At 42.1% G+C, this 18,671-nt stretch overlaps 1 protein-coding gene across 1 annotated transcript; it reads left to right on the plus strand.

Moving 5' to 3' along the window:
- Positions 1-992: 992 nt before the first annotated feature.
- rgs17 (regulator of G protein signaling 17) lies at positions 993-17,144 on the plus strand. The gene is made up of 6 exons (XM_083923452.1): positions 993-1,100; positions 5,788-6,181; positions 10,594-10,724; positions 16,061-16,135; positions 16,222-16,453; positions 16,857-17,144. Exons 2-6 carry the CDS (start codon positions 6,179-6,181, stop codon positions 17,043-17,045), a joined length of 630 nt encoding a protein of 209 aa, XP_083779578.1. The 5' UTR covers positions 993-1,100; positions 5,788-6,178; the 3' UTR covers positions 17,046-17,144.
- The last annotated feature ends 1,527 nt before the right edge of the window (positions 17,145-18,671 follow it).

Below are 18,671 nucleotides of genomic sequence, written 5' to 3' on the forward strand. Positions count from 1 at the left end.
ACGCAGATTTAGTTCAGATGACTTAAAATGAGTAATCCACAGCCCTGTGCAGCTCATGTCCAGTGTTTCTACCGAGTAATTTGCTATTGCAATTTGAAATTCCCTTAGACGTACATATTATATTTTCACGTAGAAGTACTTAATTAATCCTTCATTGGAGAAATACATAGTTTTCACCCTGTTGTTACCATTCGTTACAAGCACAGGGACACATGAAATGCCCACTAACTCATAGATAACTAGCACAGATTAACCATTGCCTATATAATGCACCTTATGACCTTTATAGCCTACTATACAGATGTTATAATATACCAAATATACATCATAAACTATGATAAGGTCATTATAAACTGAACAGGCATGCTGTAACAATATATAAGAAGAATAGAAGGCTGCATATGAAGAGAAATAGTATTAATTTGAGGGGGATATAAGGAGCAGAGTGAAAAATGAGACTAAATGAGCTAAAATTCTGTCACAAAAGAAATGTATCTTAAGTGACTGATATTATCCCTCAAACTTTATTACCAGCTTACTGTGATTTTCTTTGTGACAGACAGATATTTTAGGGTTTGTGTCTTCAGCGATGTTTGTTATGGACTCAACTACAAGCAGTGGCGTGTTTTTGTACTAACATCTTGTGTTTTGGAGTCTTAGTGCAGCAGAGATGTAATGTAACCTGTGCATTATTATACAGACTGTACTGTGTGTGTGTGTGTGTGTGTGTGTGTGTGTGTGTGTGTGTGTGTGTGTGTGTGTGTGTGTGTGTGTGTGTGTGTGTGTGTGTGTGTGTGTGTGTGGGTGTGTGTGTGTGTGTGTGTGTGTGTGTGTGTGTCTGTGTGTGTGTGTGTGTGGAGCCTCAGCAGCAGTGCATCTTCTCACCGACTGCAGCACATAGAGCAGCGGTGACAGCGCGCCTGCGCAGTGCATCCAGGGGCTCGGCGGCGTTCGGTGCTGAAGTGGGGCGGATGGCAGAAAAACAGCGGCGATGGACATTACACCGCAGGATTCCCATTCACGATGCCGTTAAACACGCATCGGAACACCGCGTTTTCACTCCCATCACCCTAGGACACTGACAGCCCGACATAAAGGGGGTAAGATGCTGGTTATTCCGCGCGTAATGCTCCACACGGGCTGGCTAGCTGACGTTAGCACGGCGCTAGCTGCTGCTGCTGCTCAGCTGCCACCTCCTCCTCCTCCTCTCTCTCTACAGAGAGAGAGAGAGAGAGATAGCGGATCTCAGGCTGTCGGCTAAAGCTAGCGAGTAGAAAGTGGGTGGTGTTTGATTTTCTGAAAAATGTCGGTGCGACAGTCAGCGCTGTGCAGCCCTGGCTCTGTGTAGTCGGGGAGGGGATCTCCTCTCCTGTCCCCCCGGCTGCTCGGAGCTGCAGCGGGCAGGGCTCAGATGGGTTCTTCGGGCGGCTGCAGGAGAAACCATGCAAAACACCCAGCCCCAGCAGCTAGCCAGCCAGCAGAGCTAGTGCACACAGAGGGAGAGAGGGAGAGAGAGAGCAGGGTCCGATGAGCCTGCCTACTTGTTATCTAAAGATATGCACAGGCCTTCAGACAGATGCAACAGATCCACTGCTGCAACAAGCTCACCCCATGCATTCACCACTTTAAAGTTGATTTTGCCACCGCCTAGACTTATTACTGTCATGCACCGGGGAGAGCCCATGTCGTGCACAGCCGAGGGAGCAGCACCCACACCGCAGTTTCCCATGGGTGTGTTGAGTCAGAGGGTGAAGATGACCCTGATCAAGGCCCACAAATGCATTCTTTAGAGAACAAGTGTTGCTGGAGTTTTGACCTCGTGAGTGACAGGAGGCCAGATTACGTTGCCACTACATGTGTAGGAGACTTCCTGATCCATCTCTTTCAGCTTTTACTCTTCAATCAGGCGAGGTTTCATGCAATCACCATATTTGAGACTGATGTTATGTGATTGGAGGGTGGAGGTGTTTTACTAAGATGTATTCAAACTCTGTAGGACTAACAGAGGCAGAGTATACCAACGCTTGGATTGAACGAACACTTGAATGACTGAGTGATGTGGACTCCCTGCTGTTTGTTAGAATCCCCAAATTACATGGTTTCATAGTGCAATAACGATTACTTTCATTCTCGATTATTATCTCAATTCATTGATCTATGGCATCCATATGGAGTCCAAGATGATGTCTTCAGATGTCTTGTTTTGTCTCACCAACAGTCCTAAACCCAAAGATGTTCACTTTACAGTGATTTAAAGCACAGAAAAGCAGCACGCATTAACAATTGAGTAGCTAAAACAAGGGATCGTTGGTTAAAAAATTGAATTCTTATCAGAAAAGTTTCTGATAATTTTTCTGCCAACGCTTAATGGACTTATTCTTTCAGCTGTAGCTCACACATATTGCTGACAGGCTTCTCAACACTTTGGTAGTGCTCATCTTTTTTAGAAAGCGTGTTATTTAAAGCGACTCTTGCGGCCATCTTCCTCCTGGGGCCACGCGGTTCAAACTCTCACACGTACACAACAGAAAAAGCCTCATCTTTGCACACAGCTATTTGAAAGGATTCTTCATATCCTTTTAAAATATAAGAGACACTTTTGTTGTCTAACTTATTGATGCTTCTGCGGGTTTTACAGTGGAACTGTATTGAGGCAGCATGCTGTGTCATATGGGAGGGGTGGTGGCTACATGTAAGGTCGTGGTTTGACAATCAAAGTGTAGATGAGCTATGTTCTGGCCAAAACAAATGAAATTCAAGTCAGGTGTCAGAGAAACAGAATAGGCGTTGAACCTACTATTCATGTAGTTTGTGTAGTATACCATCTAAAAAAAAATTCAAATGTTTGATAGTAAATGAAGAGATTATCTGTTCTCTCGTCTGCTCTTAAAATGTTTTTTACCTGCTGATTTTAATCACCAAGTCGCAACAGACGGGTGATAGTTCATAATATAAAGAGTCTCCAGTGTTGAGGCCAACATGTGAACACTTTGAAGCTGCTGTAATGAGAAAGGGACTTGTTTAAACAGTAATTCTTGTATGGAAACTTACAGCATCAATGAAACACACGTGACACTCGCTGGAACCTCTGTACGGTCAATTGTACGGCGTATTTTTGTGGGCTGCCATTTTGTAAAATCTGGGGCGAGTGGATAAACACTGTGTTTCTAGTTTGCCTATTTAAAAATGGCAGGTTTGTGCAGGATGTCCCGTGCTGTGCTTGTGGCGGTTCTCCCTGACCAGTCTGCAGTGTTTTAACTCCACCTTCTGGTATCTCAGCTGGCTTGAAACCCCCCAACCGGGCTGGTGCCAAGGAAAGTACCAGGTACCGTCCACAACTTTTGCTAATGGAAAACCAAAAAAGAGCGAGTGGCGTTGAGTAGAGCGGTGATGCAGGGTCACAATCCAGCATATGGCATCTGACTGTGATTGTTGGGTTGTGACACCAACGATGGGCTCAATCCTTCTCATGATGAGTGTTTACACTCAATTTAATGCTGAGTGATGACACTGCATTTGGTTCATTTCCTGATTTGGTTATTTCATCTCGTTTGGACCACATCCCTTGACTTATCACAGATATATCAGTATCGGCGCATATGTTGGGCGATACCAGGGGTGTAACGGTACGCTTAAGTCACGGTTCAGTACGTACCTCGGTTTTGAAGTACGGTACAGGAAGGTACGGTTTAGAGTTAAGGGGGTAAATGAAAAATTGCATGTTTGTCAAAATGAACAGTAGTTTTATTAGTAAACAAATAAACACAACAGTAAAACCCTTTAAGCCGTCAGTATGAAACATGACACACAAACAAATGCGCACATGTGAGCCGAGCCAAAGGGGTAAATGGTCCAGGGGGAACTCTGACTTTAAGTTTTAAGTTCCGCACCACAAAACAAGACTGTACATTTGGCATATTCACGCTATGTAAGCCATATTTACGGGCCGCGGCCCATATCTGTACCCGTCCAGAATAGCCTGTGCCTTGACGGTTTGGTACGAATACGTGTATCACTACACCCCTAGGCGATACTGTTTGAGGCAGTTTAGAAACAGCATCAAAGTATTGTTGACATTATTGATAATCTGTCTTTTACTTTCAGAATAATCCAATAAACATTTTGTTTATTTTGTTGACTTACAATGGAATAGCACCAAATACTCACATTTTGACAAGCAGAAAACAATGGTGAATAACCTTTTAGGGCTGTATTGGTTTGTGTATTCCTATTGAATCATCACAGTATAAGGGGTCAGGGTTGGGGGGTCACGACCTGGTGCATGAAGCCACAAGCAGAATACACAGTGTGTAGATTGAGTCATGTAAGGCAAAAGCAACTTTCACAAGCACAAGTCACACTAGTCATACTAGTCACACTATGGCATCTGGCATCTGTGGGTTCCTGGTAAGCAAAGGAGAGAGAGTTGTGTTGGCGTCGCTCCACCACTGTAGGGGGTGTGAATGGAAACACATCCAACATGCTCATTTAACAGCGTCCTCCAGACGTGCCGATCACTGGCATGATAAATGTTTCGGTGCTTTGAATGTGTAAATATAGCCACAGTGGAAATACGTGTGACATTCCTCCAAGTGCACAGGTATTATTTTGTATTTGTCCGATGTATTTTGGTGATGCATTTCTGTTTTATGTCCTTCTGTAACCTGTTGCCTTTTGGGAAAGTGTTTGTAAAGTGGAATAAAGAAATGTTTGTTCCTTATTTTTATAATGGATATCATTTAAAAAGAGGATACTTGTCTGTCTTTGACACTTCAGTTTGTCCAAAATCAGTGAAAAGAAACAAATCCTTATGCAATTGTCTATTTTTTTTATTCCATCTGTAGTGAACTTGCACCAAACCGTGGCTCCTAAACGGGGGTATAAACCGAACCGTGACTACTGTAAACTGTTACACCCCTACTTACAATCAACAAATGAGCAAAATTGATTGAAGATTAGTTCGTTGTAACTACTACGTTTGACTACTTAATTCATCAGCTAGTCGTTTCAACCCTCAGACGGTGTCCATTACGTCATTTATCCACCAGAAAGCACTGACAAGTTCATTTTTCAACTCTAAAGTACAGACCAGTCACAATTCTGGTCACAAGACTGTAAGGGACTCCTATCAAAAGTGTTCACGTTAAAGAAATTGATTATATGTATGCATTGATACAGGTTCTGGTCTCACTGCAGCATTTGCCAGTGATTGATTGAAGATTAGTTCGATGTAACTACTACGTTCGACTACTTAGTTCATCAGCTAGTCGTTTCAGCCCTCAAACTGTGTCCATTACGTCATTTATCCACCAGAAAGCACTGACAAGTTTATTTTTCAAATCTAAAGTACAGACCAGTCACAAGACTGTAAGGGACTCCTATCCAAAGTGTTCACGTTAAAGGGATTGATTATATGTATGCATTGATACCGGTTCTGTTCTCACTGCAGCATTTGCCAGTGAGCACTTACTGTCAATAAGTAGAGGATGTATATCCGCACCGCCACCAAGGATAAATTACTGCTACTACTCCTCTTTTCTTTGGCTTTAAACACCATGTAGGTTGTGATTTTATCCGTTTTATTCTGTCTTTTATCTTTAGTATTTTGTCTTTTTATTATGTTTGATGGTTTTTATTTTTACTGTACAACACTTTGGAAACCTTTGTGTTTATTTAAAATTGTGCTTTATAAATAAAACGGATGAATTTGATTGGGCTGCACCTTTATTCAACCTGCTGGATAAAATAATGTCGTGATTTTGACTGTTTGCCCTGTGTGCTTTCCAGATGCTGTATTCCCACTGCCCCCTGTACTCCCAAGTCCGTAAATGACCCTTTCAGCGAGACCCAAGGAAGCCTAGGAGGCGACGGCGAGTGAAACACGAGAGAGGAGTGAGCGAAAATAAGGAAACGAGGAGAGGTAGTAGTTCCATTTCACCACAGCTCTCGTGTCCTTTTCTGTGCCAGTGGGTCAGGGATGGTGAGACCAGCGACCTCTCTTCTCTGTGGTGAAAAGAACCTCCTGTCCAGCGAGCCAAACAGCTGGTCCGTTAGCCAAACAGACGCCCAGACATCCCACCAGTCAGTCACTCCGTCAACCAGCCTGCTATCGTCCAGCAACCTATTACCTCATGCCATGACTGCTCTGTCTGACCTGTTTTTAGGAACTCACTAATTCATGGTAAGTGTGAATTCTGTCTGGTGTGATTGTGATGCTGTATTAATATAAGTTAATATCTGAAGGAGACATTGAGACATGATTTGAATGAGTCGATAAAAAGGGAATAATATCACCCTCATATGTCTCAGATCAAGATAAAGAAATAAAGTCTATAAAGAGTTGGTTGATGTTTTCCTCAATGAGGTGTAAAATGTCTCCAGCATGCATCAAAGTCAAACAATACATTTGAATGTGACCTGTTTGTAATTGAGGTTTTTGTTGATTAAGGTTACGTGTTCCTTTAGTTTTGTTATTCCAGCCCAGAGCTTTTACGCTCCCATATATAGCTCGACTTATCCGACCCTGTCTGATGATAACTGGCCCCCCAAACCATCGGCTATTTTTACAGCTCCGCTGCTCATTGATGTTGAACTTATGTAAAGTTGAAAGCGTTTGATCCTAAAAAAAAAAAAAAAGAGCATTATCTTTATGGTCATTATACACGGGTACTATTAAAGTTAGCAAGGGGTCTCTTGGTGTTAAAGAAAAATGAATAAACCATAAAAAAGAGTAGCCATAAGAGCAGCATAATGTAAATAACAGAAAATTCAATTCAAGTCAATTCAATTTTATTTATAGTGCCAAATCATAACAAGTTATCTCAGGACACTTTACAGACTACGTATAGACTAAGAGAAGAGCCGAGCTGCACCGTCTCAGTGGACAAAAATGAATTTAAAAAACATCCAAATGTGCTTCAGAATTTTGTGGATTAACAGGTCATCCATATTCACTGTTAAAGAAGAAGTTACGTGATGTTTTTTTTTTCTTTTCCACTTCAAAAACAAAACAAAAAAGACAAAGAGAAAGAAAGAGGCAATTAGGTATTTGTATCTTTCTGTTTAATATCACTTTACTGCTCCCTGAAATTGAGAAAAGCTTCCTCTTCGATACGTCTGTCGAGTGTGAAAGTTCACTCTCAGCCTTGTAAAAGTATATATCGATAAGAATAAGAGCTTTCTACTACATCTCGCGGTTTTCATCGATGGGTGGAGTTTGCTTTGTCGTCATGGAGATGTCTGTCTCTATGACAACTCTATATATCATCTCCATGACAACTGAGCAAACTCCATCCGCCGATGAAGACCGCGAGATGAATTTGAAAGTGTCGGAAAAAGCGAGAAAATGGACCTGGAGTTGAGATTTACCCGTGAAAGTAGTACGATCATGATCCCCTAAAGAACTGGCAGTGTCTTTCAGATTTTTTTTCTTCTCTCATTGAGGTTTAAGCATAGATAGGCTGGATTATATCACCTGAAATAAATATCACGATGGTCACCTCGATAACGACTAGTAAACGGTATCTCATTTAAAACACCCACATTAGATTCTCTAAGAGCTCCACTGTATCAATAAATGTATGACATCCAATGTTTGAAATTCTGCCTCCTCAAGCTATTTTAAATGATGTCTAAATTAATAAAATGTGGGTAAAAAACACATCTACGGCAGATATTGTAGCTCTCTTCTTCGTCATCTCCATTTTCTCCCCTCTCATCTGGGTGTATTTGTATTTCCTCGCCATATTTGCATGCGTTGTCAATGCCGTCTCCTTCTCCCGGTGTAGAACAAAGCCGTTTCCTCGCTGTCGTTTGCATCTAGCAGCCTGATTTTCCACAGATGCTGCCTAGTCGCTGAATAACTGATGGCCACTCCACTGGTCAGGCCACTGCATTTGCATATCAGGCAGGTCGACTCAGCCTTACCTGCCATGTACTGTATTGCCATTGTAGTAGATCGCATGTGTGTATGCAGAGTACTGGGAACGAGGAAGAAGGCTCCTCTTGGTACTGGAGTGCACTTTTTATTTTTATTTTCATTTTTATTTTTCAAGTGTTTGATGAGGAGTTTAGTTTAAACCATGAGTTTGCAGGTAAGAGTTATGATTCATTAATGTAAATGTGATTCCCCGACAACAAGAGTGCAATTCATTCATTTCTCGCATTATACCCTTTTGGCTGTTGGACCGTGGGAGAGCTGTTGTCGTTAAAGCGGGATAATGGTACCACGTGTCATTATCTTTCGCTTGGAGGAAGATGAAAAATAGCATAACATTAATGTATGTTATCTCAGCGTTCTTAGAGAGTTGTTATTGTATTTAGAGTGGCCTAAAGGGTTGTTGGCCTGTTAGAGCTGTTGTGTGATATTAAAGGGGCTCTTCGCACTCCTACCTGCGGGGCCGGAGGCACCTTCCCCAGGGAAAGCCCCGCAGCACAGGGTTGTCCACCGTGACTTGAAGGGAGAACAAAGTGGGCAGTGCACCGTAGGGATGTTTTACCTCAAAATGTGCTATTGAGATTTTGAACTGAAGCTTCAAATCATATGTTCATATTTTATGACATCATCATCCTCAATTTGATTATGCAAATGTAATTTATGGCGCTGTGGCAAGCAGTTTTCTAAAAATGTAGTTTTTGAGAGAGAGCTTAATGCCAGCATTCGTGGATTAGATGCAGAACATTTAGTTGGATAAAAACATGTTTGTAAATGATTACATCTATCTTTTTTTCAAACCAAATGTGGGACTTTACAACAAGTCATCAAAAATGATTTGATTAGCAAAACAAGCGTAAGCAGCCTCCTGCGTATTCTACAGTAATTCTATGAATCGTGTAATGATAATAATATTAGTGAGGACAATCCTTATCTGCAACTGTGCAGAAATATCGGGTTTAAACAGAATGAATAGACCTGGAAACAAAGCTGCGTAGAATTCCAATGTTATTTTGGAATTTGAATGTCACTGTTATGAATGAATGAATCTTCAAATCTTCGAACTAATGAGTGCAACCCTCAACTAACTGAGAAAATAATCTGCAACTTTTTTGATAACTGATCTGCAATTTCAGTCTTTGTCGAGGCAAAAAAGCCAAACATTCTGTGGTTATGACAGCAAATTGAATATCTTAGTGTTTTAGACGGTTAGTCAGACAAAACAAGCAAATCAAAGACATCACAGGCCTCTGGGTGGATCGATATCTGGTATACACTCAAAATCCCCAGATGATGTATAATTATGACTTAGTGATTTTTAGTCCGGTGCAAACGTTCATGTTCTCCTCACGATGAATTGTATTAACTTTGATAATCCTTAACTTTTCTTCCAGCGCCATCATCACTTCAATTCTTTTAATGTGTACAATACTTTAGTTTAACACCTGGAAAATTAGCATTCCCGTCACCCTTAGCTGTACAGTACTTTGTGTTAAATGACCATCTGTAAGCATGCTAACACACAAACCAAGGTGGTGAATATAGTCCAATTTCTGTACCTAAACAGCAGCATGTTTGCGTTATTGTGAGCATGTTAGCATGCTGACGTTTACATTATGTGCCTGTAAGCCGCCCTCACAGACTCATTCTCATTACATGTTTCATACTGTGCATTAAAGACAAAATATCAGACACATCACAGCCTCACAACAGGGTCACTGTGGGAAAGAACCACCGCATTATTTAAAGTCTGCGACATTTGTGTGATCATATTCACTGAAATCGACACTATGTTCCGATAAAACAACATAAATCATTGTCTCTACGTGCACCTAGAGCTCGTTGTTTGTTTTGCAAAAATCCTCAGCGCCATCCTATCCACTCAGCACAGTTCACAGTTCGTGCACACGCCTCAGATCCCACTGCCCCCCCCCCCCCTCGTGCATTTACAGTATCACAGGCACACGCCTTAAGTTAGACATATGCTAAATGCCGTTAGCAGTTGCTGTGAGTAAGTTAGCCAGCCTCCCTCCGTGTAGCATTTTATTGATGAGAGAAGACAGGCGCGCTCACAGGAATCTGGTGCACGCGCACTGACGAGCACTCGATTGGAGAGAGCGGAGTAGCCTGTGGTACTTGGCGCCAGAGTTGTAAACATTCGAAATTTGACTGAGTCAACTCGATCTGCCAGACTTGCCGACTGCAGCTTTAAGTTGTTGTGTCCCTGCTTAGATCCTCATTTCCTGCTGCAGAGGATGTTTCACATTCTGAGGCAACAACGGGTTATTATGAGTGATGTGTGTATTTATTGAACACATCTGTCTAGACCCCGTTCCTCTGTCTGTGTCTGCGCCCATTGAAATGTATGTGTAGTTTCTGTCAAAGCCAAGTGAAAGACTTTGCTAAATGCCAGGAACCCTCGTACCGTACAAGGAAGGGAATCCTCCCTGTCCTGCTTGAGTGCTCTTTTTCTCTCACTTCATCTCTCTTTATCTCTCACTCACACACAGCACCCCCTTCTCTCTCACACACACACACACACACACCCATTAAGACACATTGCTAGTAAGCCAAAAGTAAACTACTGTACTCTCTGTGATATTTTTGCAATTTGAAGGGTATTTAACAGTGTTTGTTTTCTGTGTGCATCCTTTGCGAAGCCCCGGAGTGTGAGTGGAGTGGAGATGAGAAAAAGGCAGGCGGCGCACATCGAGGCCCCACCCCAGGCCCCTGGACAGCCCCGACCCAACACCTGCTGCCTCTGCTGGTGCGGCTGCTGCAAGTGTCTCTGGTAAGAAAATGCTATAACAATACTTTTAAACACTTCAGGTTACAAGTGTTCTTATCCAAAGCCTCTATGAACGATGTTTTTATAGATTTTGTCGGTCCATAAGCACAACACAGCCCCTTTATTCAGAGTGGTGCAAAAACAAGGGCTTGCAGGCTGCAGCAGCTACTGTAAGAGGCGTGATGTAATCTGGTGACTTTCAGCAATTTGGAAGCTTTTTCTTTTAGTTGGCACGAACTGAAGTTGGTCAGAAGCTGCTTTAAAAGAATGATGGATGATTAACACTCAGCTAAAACAACGTATGAATTCAACATATTTGATCATAAAATTCACAACAGGGACATTTTCAGTATGCAGCACCTTTTTAAGCATTGTGTTATTCGACGGTGTATTGGTCAGGTCACTTTTGTACTGTTGTGTCAACGAAATAATAAAAAACACTGGGTTTTAGCATTTTACTTTTCAACTTAATACATTTGAAAATGTTAGTTGTATAAGGTAACACAAAACCCCCCCCTGTGTCTGAAACAATACACAGTTGTTCCTGCCCTTAATCCTGTTGCCTAACCTGTGATGTTACACTGATGTTGAGTTCTCTGGAAATTCAGCGGAAAAAATACTTTACACTGACACAGAGCTGGTGCCTGATCCAGTGCAGGGAGGTCTGGGCTGGGAGCTCGTAAACCATCCTGCAAACCAACCCATTTCAACAGTTTTCAGAGTTGAACAATTATGAAGCCAGATGTTAAAGTCAAGTCAATGTTAATTACGTATTCCCCACATTATAAAGTGGTAAAAAATGTAAGAAGATTATCTGTGACCACACACATCACCTTTGTGTTCTACTATTCAGATTCACTTTTTCAGTCGCAGTGCTCACCTTGATCATGGAATCTTGCCCTTGATTACAATAATTCAATGTGATGATTTATCATCTTTCAATGAAATCGTAAATTGCTATGTCATGATACACAATTACTATAACATTATTACTATCTCATCTCATCTCATCTTCATCCTCTTATCCGGGCTCGGGTTGCGGGGGCAGCAGCTTTAGCAGGGGACCCCAAACTTCCCTTTCCCGGGCCACATTAACCAGCTCTGACTGGGGGATCCCGAGGCGTTCCCAGGCCAGTGTGGAGATATAATCTCTCCACCTAGTCCTGGGTCTCCCCATTATTACTATTATAATCTAAATTGATATTAACAAGCACATACTAACTCAAATTCTCTGATGTGAAATAAATATGTTGCAGATTTGTTACTACCGTAATTTCCGGACTATAAAGCGCACCTGACTATAAGCCTCACCAGCTAAATTTAGGGTAAAATACAGATTGCTCCATATAAAAGCCGCACCCGACTGTAAGCCGCAGGCGTTTTGATGTGTAATTACCGTAGTATATAGGGGTTCCTGCTACCACGGAGGGGATTGTCGGGACAGAGATGACTGTTTGGGAACGCAAAGCGTCCCATTTATTAACAATAAATCTTTCAATCATTCAATCAAACTTTCACATCTTTGACATGGCGAACAGCATTCGTGCAGAGTACAAATAATACAACGGTGCAAAGTAATACAAAGTGCTCGCCTGTAACACGGCAGTAAAAGTGCAGTCCCGCGGCCGTTTACGTTATCAAAATAACCAACCAGGTACGTGCAGCGGCTCTATTTCCTTCTTTGACAGCCAGATCGATTGCCTTTAACTTAAAAGCAGCATCATATGCACTTCTCCGTTTGTTTTCCATGTTGAGGGTGTTTGCATGAACACTTCCTTCACGCAAACTGTCGCTGACGCTCTCCTACTCTTTGTTTTGCTCTCGTTACCTGGCGCCAGATGTCTGCCTCGGTCTCGCGCATCCTCGGTAGTGCGCGCCCCTGGTTACCGTAAGCCGTAGAAAAGCCGCACCGTTGTATAAGCCGCAGGGACCAGAACGAGGGGAAAAAGTAGCGGCTTATAGTCCGGAAATTACGGTACATCACACCATTTGAGTGCGTGCATGTAAACAGAGTATAGTTGGAAATGTATTTTTATTTGTTTCTCTATAATTTCACTTGAAACTTTTCCCTGTCAACTTAAGTCCTTTTTATTTGTCAAGTATTTAATAAACACAAGAGTACACAAAATAGGCTTTACGATGTGGTTATTTAATATAGACTATTCATTAATTACTGTGCTGGTTGGGGTTCTCCTTTTTACGGACATATACAAAACTAAAGTACAAAGGCCTTGTGATGTTGTAAATTTGTAAAAATGCATCACACCTCATCAAATGCATAACGTATGGCAGAGCCACCTGCAAGCCTCAGACAACTAGTGTAAAAAAACCAAAAAGATTCCTTCAAGAGCTGAAAAAATGGGCAATTCATTGATTTGTGGATTGGCAAAATATTAATATGTTACAATTTTGATAATTATATGACCTATCTTTAAGCAAAATGCCCAAAAATCTGTAGTTGCAGCTTCTCAAAATGTGAACATTTACTGTTTTCATTAATCCTCTGTGGTTGTAAACTAAATATCTTTGGCTTTTGGAAGCAAAATGTAGAAATTTAAATATGTTAACTTAGGCTTTGGGATGTTATTTGGAGCAATTTTAACATTTTTTTAACATTTTATAAAAAATGTGTTTATTAATCGAGGACTTAAAAGACAGATGATAATGCAGTAATAGCTTAAAACATACAAAATTGCGTTAAAAAAGCATATGTACTATATAGTTAAACATGAGCGGGTAGAATCCAAGTAGCAGATGATTTATAATGAAAAAAATGATTAGTTTCGTCTTTATCTCCTGCCTTATATGTTCACATTAAAGAGCAAGCAGAGTACACAGCCAACACAACAAAAAATATCAGTGGCCTCAGACTTACAGATAGCAAACTAGCACAAACACTTCCTGCGCTAAGTGCCCCTGAGCAAGGCAGTAACCGCTGCCTCACTCCCACCGCTGCCTCGCTCCCACCTCTGCCTCGCTGTGGCTGCACTCTTGCCGGGAGAGAGAAGTGAATGAAACATTGTTTTCAGGCAGTGAATGGTGAATGTGCTGCTTCTTTCACACCACTTCATCTGAAGTGGTGGCAGCTTGTGGACTGGGCCCGTAGTGAGTGCTGTGTGTGGCTCCGCTGTGTGTTTCTCAATCAGATGCTGGTGTCAGATATCCAGAATGAGCCTGGAGATTTGTATTCAGTACCCTGCGTGTTTATTTATTTTAGCGTTGCGGCCGGCGAGGGTTAATTTGCGTTTTTCAGTGCCGGTTTGTGGGACTTACATGTAAGCCAGTGAATGTTCTCTGTGTCACATCTGTGTCAAGGGGTAGAGATCGGTGTGAGTGTGTGTGATTCACAGGAGATCACATCCGCTGATGGGGGGCAGTTTTAGGGATTTGCGATGTGTCAAAGTGTCGGTGGGTCATGGCGTACTCTTAGATTTAGTTTAATTCTCTCTGTCTCTTTTTCTCTACTTTCTAACCCCTCTTCATTCGCCCTCACACTAGGCCTTTATCTAGTTGGGGTGCCTTCTGTTTCCATCCACACATCACATGCAAAACAGCTGTGAAGAACAGTCTGTATATTTAGCTGTATTGTGAGGGCGCCCAGGGCTGTGTCTAGCTTAGCCCATTAATGCTGCACAATGGGGACTTTGACAAGAGACAGTAAGAGGAAGGAAAGATCCTCCGTGGTGGGACAAAAATAGACGGCTCAGTGTGTGTTGCATTGTGGACCGCAAGAGACAGAGAGACTACCGTGTATTTCATAAAGGTACATTACAGAACATAAAGGTTTCGAATGTCGCTTATGGACTCAAGCACGTGTCGTTTGAAGCTCGCACAGATGCTTCCCAGTGCGATTGATAGCTGAAAGAGATGAACTGAGTAGAGCTTTCATTATTTTTTTATCTGCTCATCATTTTCTTTTTGTTTGGGCTATAAAACATCAGGAAATTGTAAAAAGTGACCGTCAGAGTTCTCAAAAGCCCAAAGTGACATCTTCAAATTGCCCCATAAATTCAGATTACTGCGACACATGACAGTTAGAGGCAATACGTTCCCAAAAGTGATGACGCTGCGGCTGGATAATGTTTGTATCCTGTAGCTTAAAACAACTTAAATAATGAATTATCGAGTTGGTTTCTGACTCATTCTCCACAGATCAAGTAAATGATTAATCAACAAGTAGTTTCAGCTTTAGAACAGAGATAAAAACCTTAAAACCTTACCTCTTATTAAATATTACAGACTTGATGCCATTACTTTTAACATCGTTCATAAAGTTTAAAGAGTAAAAACAGGTGACGGATTTAATTTTCTTTAAAAAGCTCAAAATTGAAGCTACATGCTGAGATGTCCAACATTTGATCCCTCAGCATTACTGGCTGGGGGATAAGGGCATGAATATTAGTAGGAAAGTATTTTGCAATGGAATTATTGTAAAACAATCTCAAAAATCGCATTGGTGATACGAGCTCATGCATTAACACACAATCTCACAAACACATGACTTCCATGCCAAAGTTCAGCCTCCCAGGGTGAAAACTGTGGCCTCCAGGGGCGGGGAAATACTTAACCAACACACAGAGCAAGCTAGAGTCAACTATACATCATCTTTAAAAAATGTCTGTTACATCTAAGAGAATGTCTTTATTCTCATGTTATTACAGCATTTCTGTCCATGTCGGGATTATGGGGTCATATTTAAGTATCTGCTGAGTCCTGATCCTATATTTATATCATACATCTTCCTTATCTATACTTTTCTACATTGTGCAGATACAGAGAGCAAATTTAGCTCTGTCGTAGGAAGGTTTAGACAGCATGAAGTGCTGGGGCGCTAGAAGATATAAAGTTTATTAAGCCATAGCGTCCGTGCTTGCTGACAGTGGGTGGTTGCACGCTGTCAGTGTGGATGGAATAAATGGAAACTCCTGGCTGACATTTATTTGCTCTTTTCAGCCCTGTGGTTCACCTGTTGATGCTCTGCATTATGAAGCGATTCTAGGTTTTAGAAGTGCATTTGGGGGTTTGACAGCTGGTGTGGAAGTGAGCTGGATATAGTGAAGATTTTCTTTCATGGGTGGTAACAAAGAATGGGGAATCCTGATTTGCAAGAAGATACAAAAGTGATATATTTATCGCGATCAATGTAGTGTTGCAGTCTCAATTCTACATAAATAGCCAACCGTATTGTCAAATATGTAACTAAAAATGGATGAAAATGATTTCCGATCTAACTGGGATGAGTAAATCTACTGATAACCAAACTTATCCATTGAAACTGCCTGAAACATGTCCAGACATCTGTCTTGGCGAGCATAATCATTTTTTCTTTTACAATCCAGGAATGAAGACAGGCTGGAGAGGAGTGAACGACAGACCTGCACCAAAATGGACAGTATTGAAACTGCAGAAGAACAGTAGGTCCAGCCATCACCCCTCCAGTCTTGAATGTTTGTGTGTCAGTGTCACACACACACTCATGCATGTCTTTATCTCTCTGTAGACTCCCCAGTCTAGACGAGGCGCTGTCGTGGGCACGGAGCTTTGAGATGATGCTGCGCACCCTGGAGGGCCGGGAGGTCTTCCAGGAGTTCCTGCGCTCAGAGTACAGCGAGGACAACCTGCTTTTCTGGTTGGCCTGTGAAGAGCTGAAAAAGGAAACGGATCCCTCAGTGGTGGAGGAGAAGTCCAGGATCATATACGAAGACTATGTGTCCATATTATCACCCAAAGAGGTACCAGATTTGTGTGAAATCAGCAATAAGTGAGGATGGAAGTGTCGGTCAGTCCATCATGAAACTTGTTAGAGACATTCATAGTCCCAATCCTGACGATTTTTCCATGTAGCAACCATTTTCAAATTGTCCAATGCTTTGGTCGACCTCAGTTGTACTTTTGCTTTAGTACTAATTAACTGTTAACTAAATGTAAATGCTAACGGGCTGTACGAAGGTGGTGAACATGATAAACACGTGTTTTCATTTTGAGCATTTTGAGTCAGTCTTGTTAAGAACCATAATAGTGATCTGATCTGCTGAGTTGTCGCCAGATTGATCAAATGTTTAACACGTCTTCCTGTGGAGTCTGTCACGTCTTCATGATGGTTTATAAATGATGAATTTGTTTTCCTCATCGCAGGTGAGTCTGGACTCGCGGGTTAGAGAAGGAATAAACCAGAGCCTGGCTCAGCCCAGCAACCTGATGTATGAGGAGGCCCAGTTCCAGATCTACACCCTGATGCACCGCGACTCCTTCCCCCGTTTCCTCAACTCCTCCGTTTACAGAGACCTCCTGGCCAACAGGAGGCGCACCTGCCTCGACACCTAGACACCTCCACCCTCCCTCATCGCGATCGTACGCCAACGAGACTACTACTTAAACTTCAAATACTACTATGGTGCCAGAAGTCGGGTTTGGAAAAAAATCTCTCCCTCTTTTTTCGATTGAAAAGACTGAATGACATCCAAGATAGCTGGTTGTTTTTTTTTATTTATATTTTTAAAGCAATTTATATCCAGTTCTCCACTGGAGCCAGGTCGGCCTTTGCTGGTTGGTTATTGGTCAGTTTAAGACCATTAAAGCTGGCCAGTGATTGTTTCGCTAGCAATTTGTGCTGTTTGTTACGGTTGACTGGCCAACCCAGTTGTCAGCTGTCAGTTGAAATGGCCAACCTGATGGCCAGCTGCTGGTTAACTGTGGAAAGAGGACTCCTCAGGCTGTGGGGACAGAAAGAAAGAGAGAGAGAGAGAGAGAGAGAGAGACAAAAAGGACAAGCAAACTGTTCCTGTACTGTAATATTTAGACCTCATGCTTTCTACCCTCACTTTAATATTCTTTCCCTCAATATTATGTCATATTGTTTATGTTTTTCTAATTCTGTCTCATTGCTCAGATGTGTAAAATTTAAATTTCTTTACTGTCCAAACATGACACCTAGTTGTCGGTGGGAGTTGTGGGCGTCTCTGCCCAATCACCCAGTAGAAGCACTGGCTCTGCATGTGACTCTCTCTCTCTACAGTAGCTTGACGATGTAAGCCGCGGACTGCAACCGTTTTTTGAATATTGAGATGTATTAAGACAGAGGACCTGTCTCTCTGTCTGGATGTCTATATTCAGTGAAGGGAACAACTATACTTCTGCCAATTTTAAGCTTACTGCGGTTTTTTATTGTGGAGGTTTGATAACTCCTGCGTCAAAGGCAGCAGCAGCAGCACCACCACCTACCCATTTATCCATCCATCCATCTGTCCGTCCGTCCAAGCACTTTCCTTCTTTAGAATTCTTTAACTGGGAGAAGTAAGGGCTAGAATTGTGGTTGGGCAGCTACATGTATTAATGTTACTCATGAACTTTAGACAAAAAATCTCTCCACTGAGAAAATCACAATGCCTTTACATGTAAGAAAAGGCAGCACAAGCGCTGCTGGAGTTTTCCTGGAAAGCAACCACAGTTTGTCCAACAATCCCTACCTCCCATTTATTTCTCTCCTCCTCCCTCCAACTCAGACCATCACAGCCTGACAAGCACAGGTGCCCAATGTGGGGGAAAGAAACCACCGCTGGAGAATATAAAAACAAACCCACATTGACTCCAAATAGTCACCTACATTTTTAAATTCTTAAAGAGGGTTTACCTTTTTGTGTTTTACCAGGGGGTGAGCATTAGAGAAGGCTAGTTCTATTTGGAGAACATAAGCAGATGCAGCAGGCATTGATATTATTGAAAGGTTTATTGAGCCCTGGTCTTTGTCTGTCAGGCTTTAGCTTTTGATGCTGTAGGTAACACGGCGGTCCCTGGAGTTGGACGTCCACTATCACGCTGCAGACATGCGACCCGGGTGCCAAACATGATGTCAAAGATTCAGTGAAGAGATATCAGATGTGACTTGTCATCAGGCTGTAGAGTCTTCGGGGGCATGTCTGTGTCTCGAGCAGGGGGAGCTGGGATTCAATT

Source organism: Echiichthys vipera (genome assembly GCF_963691815.1).
Source record: "Echiichthys vipera genome assembly, chromosome: 11".
Lineage (NCBI taxonomy): Eukaryota > Metazoa > Chordata > Actinopteri > Perciformes > Trachinidae > Echiichthys > Echiichthys vipera.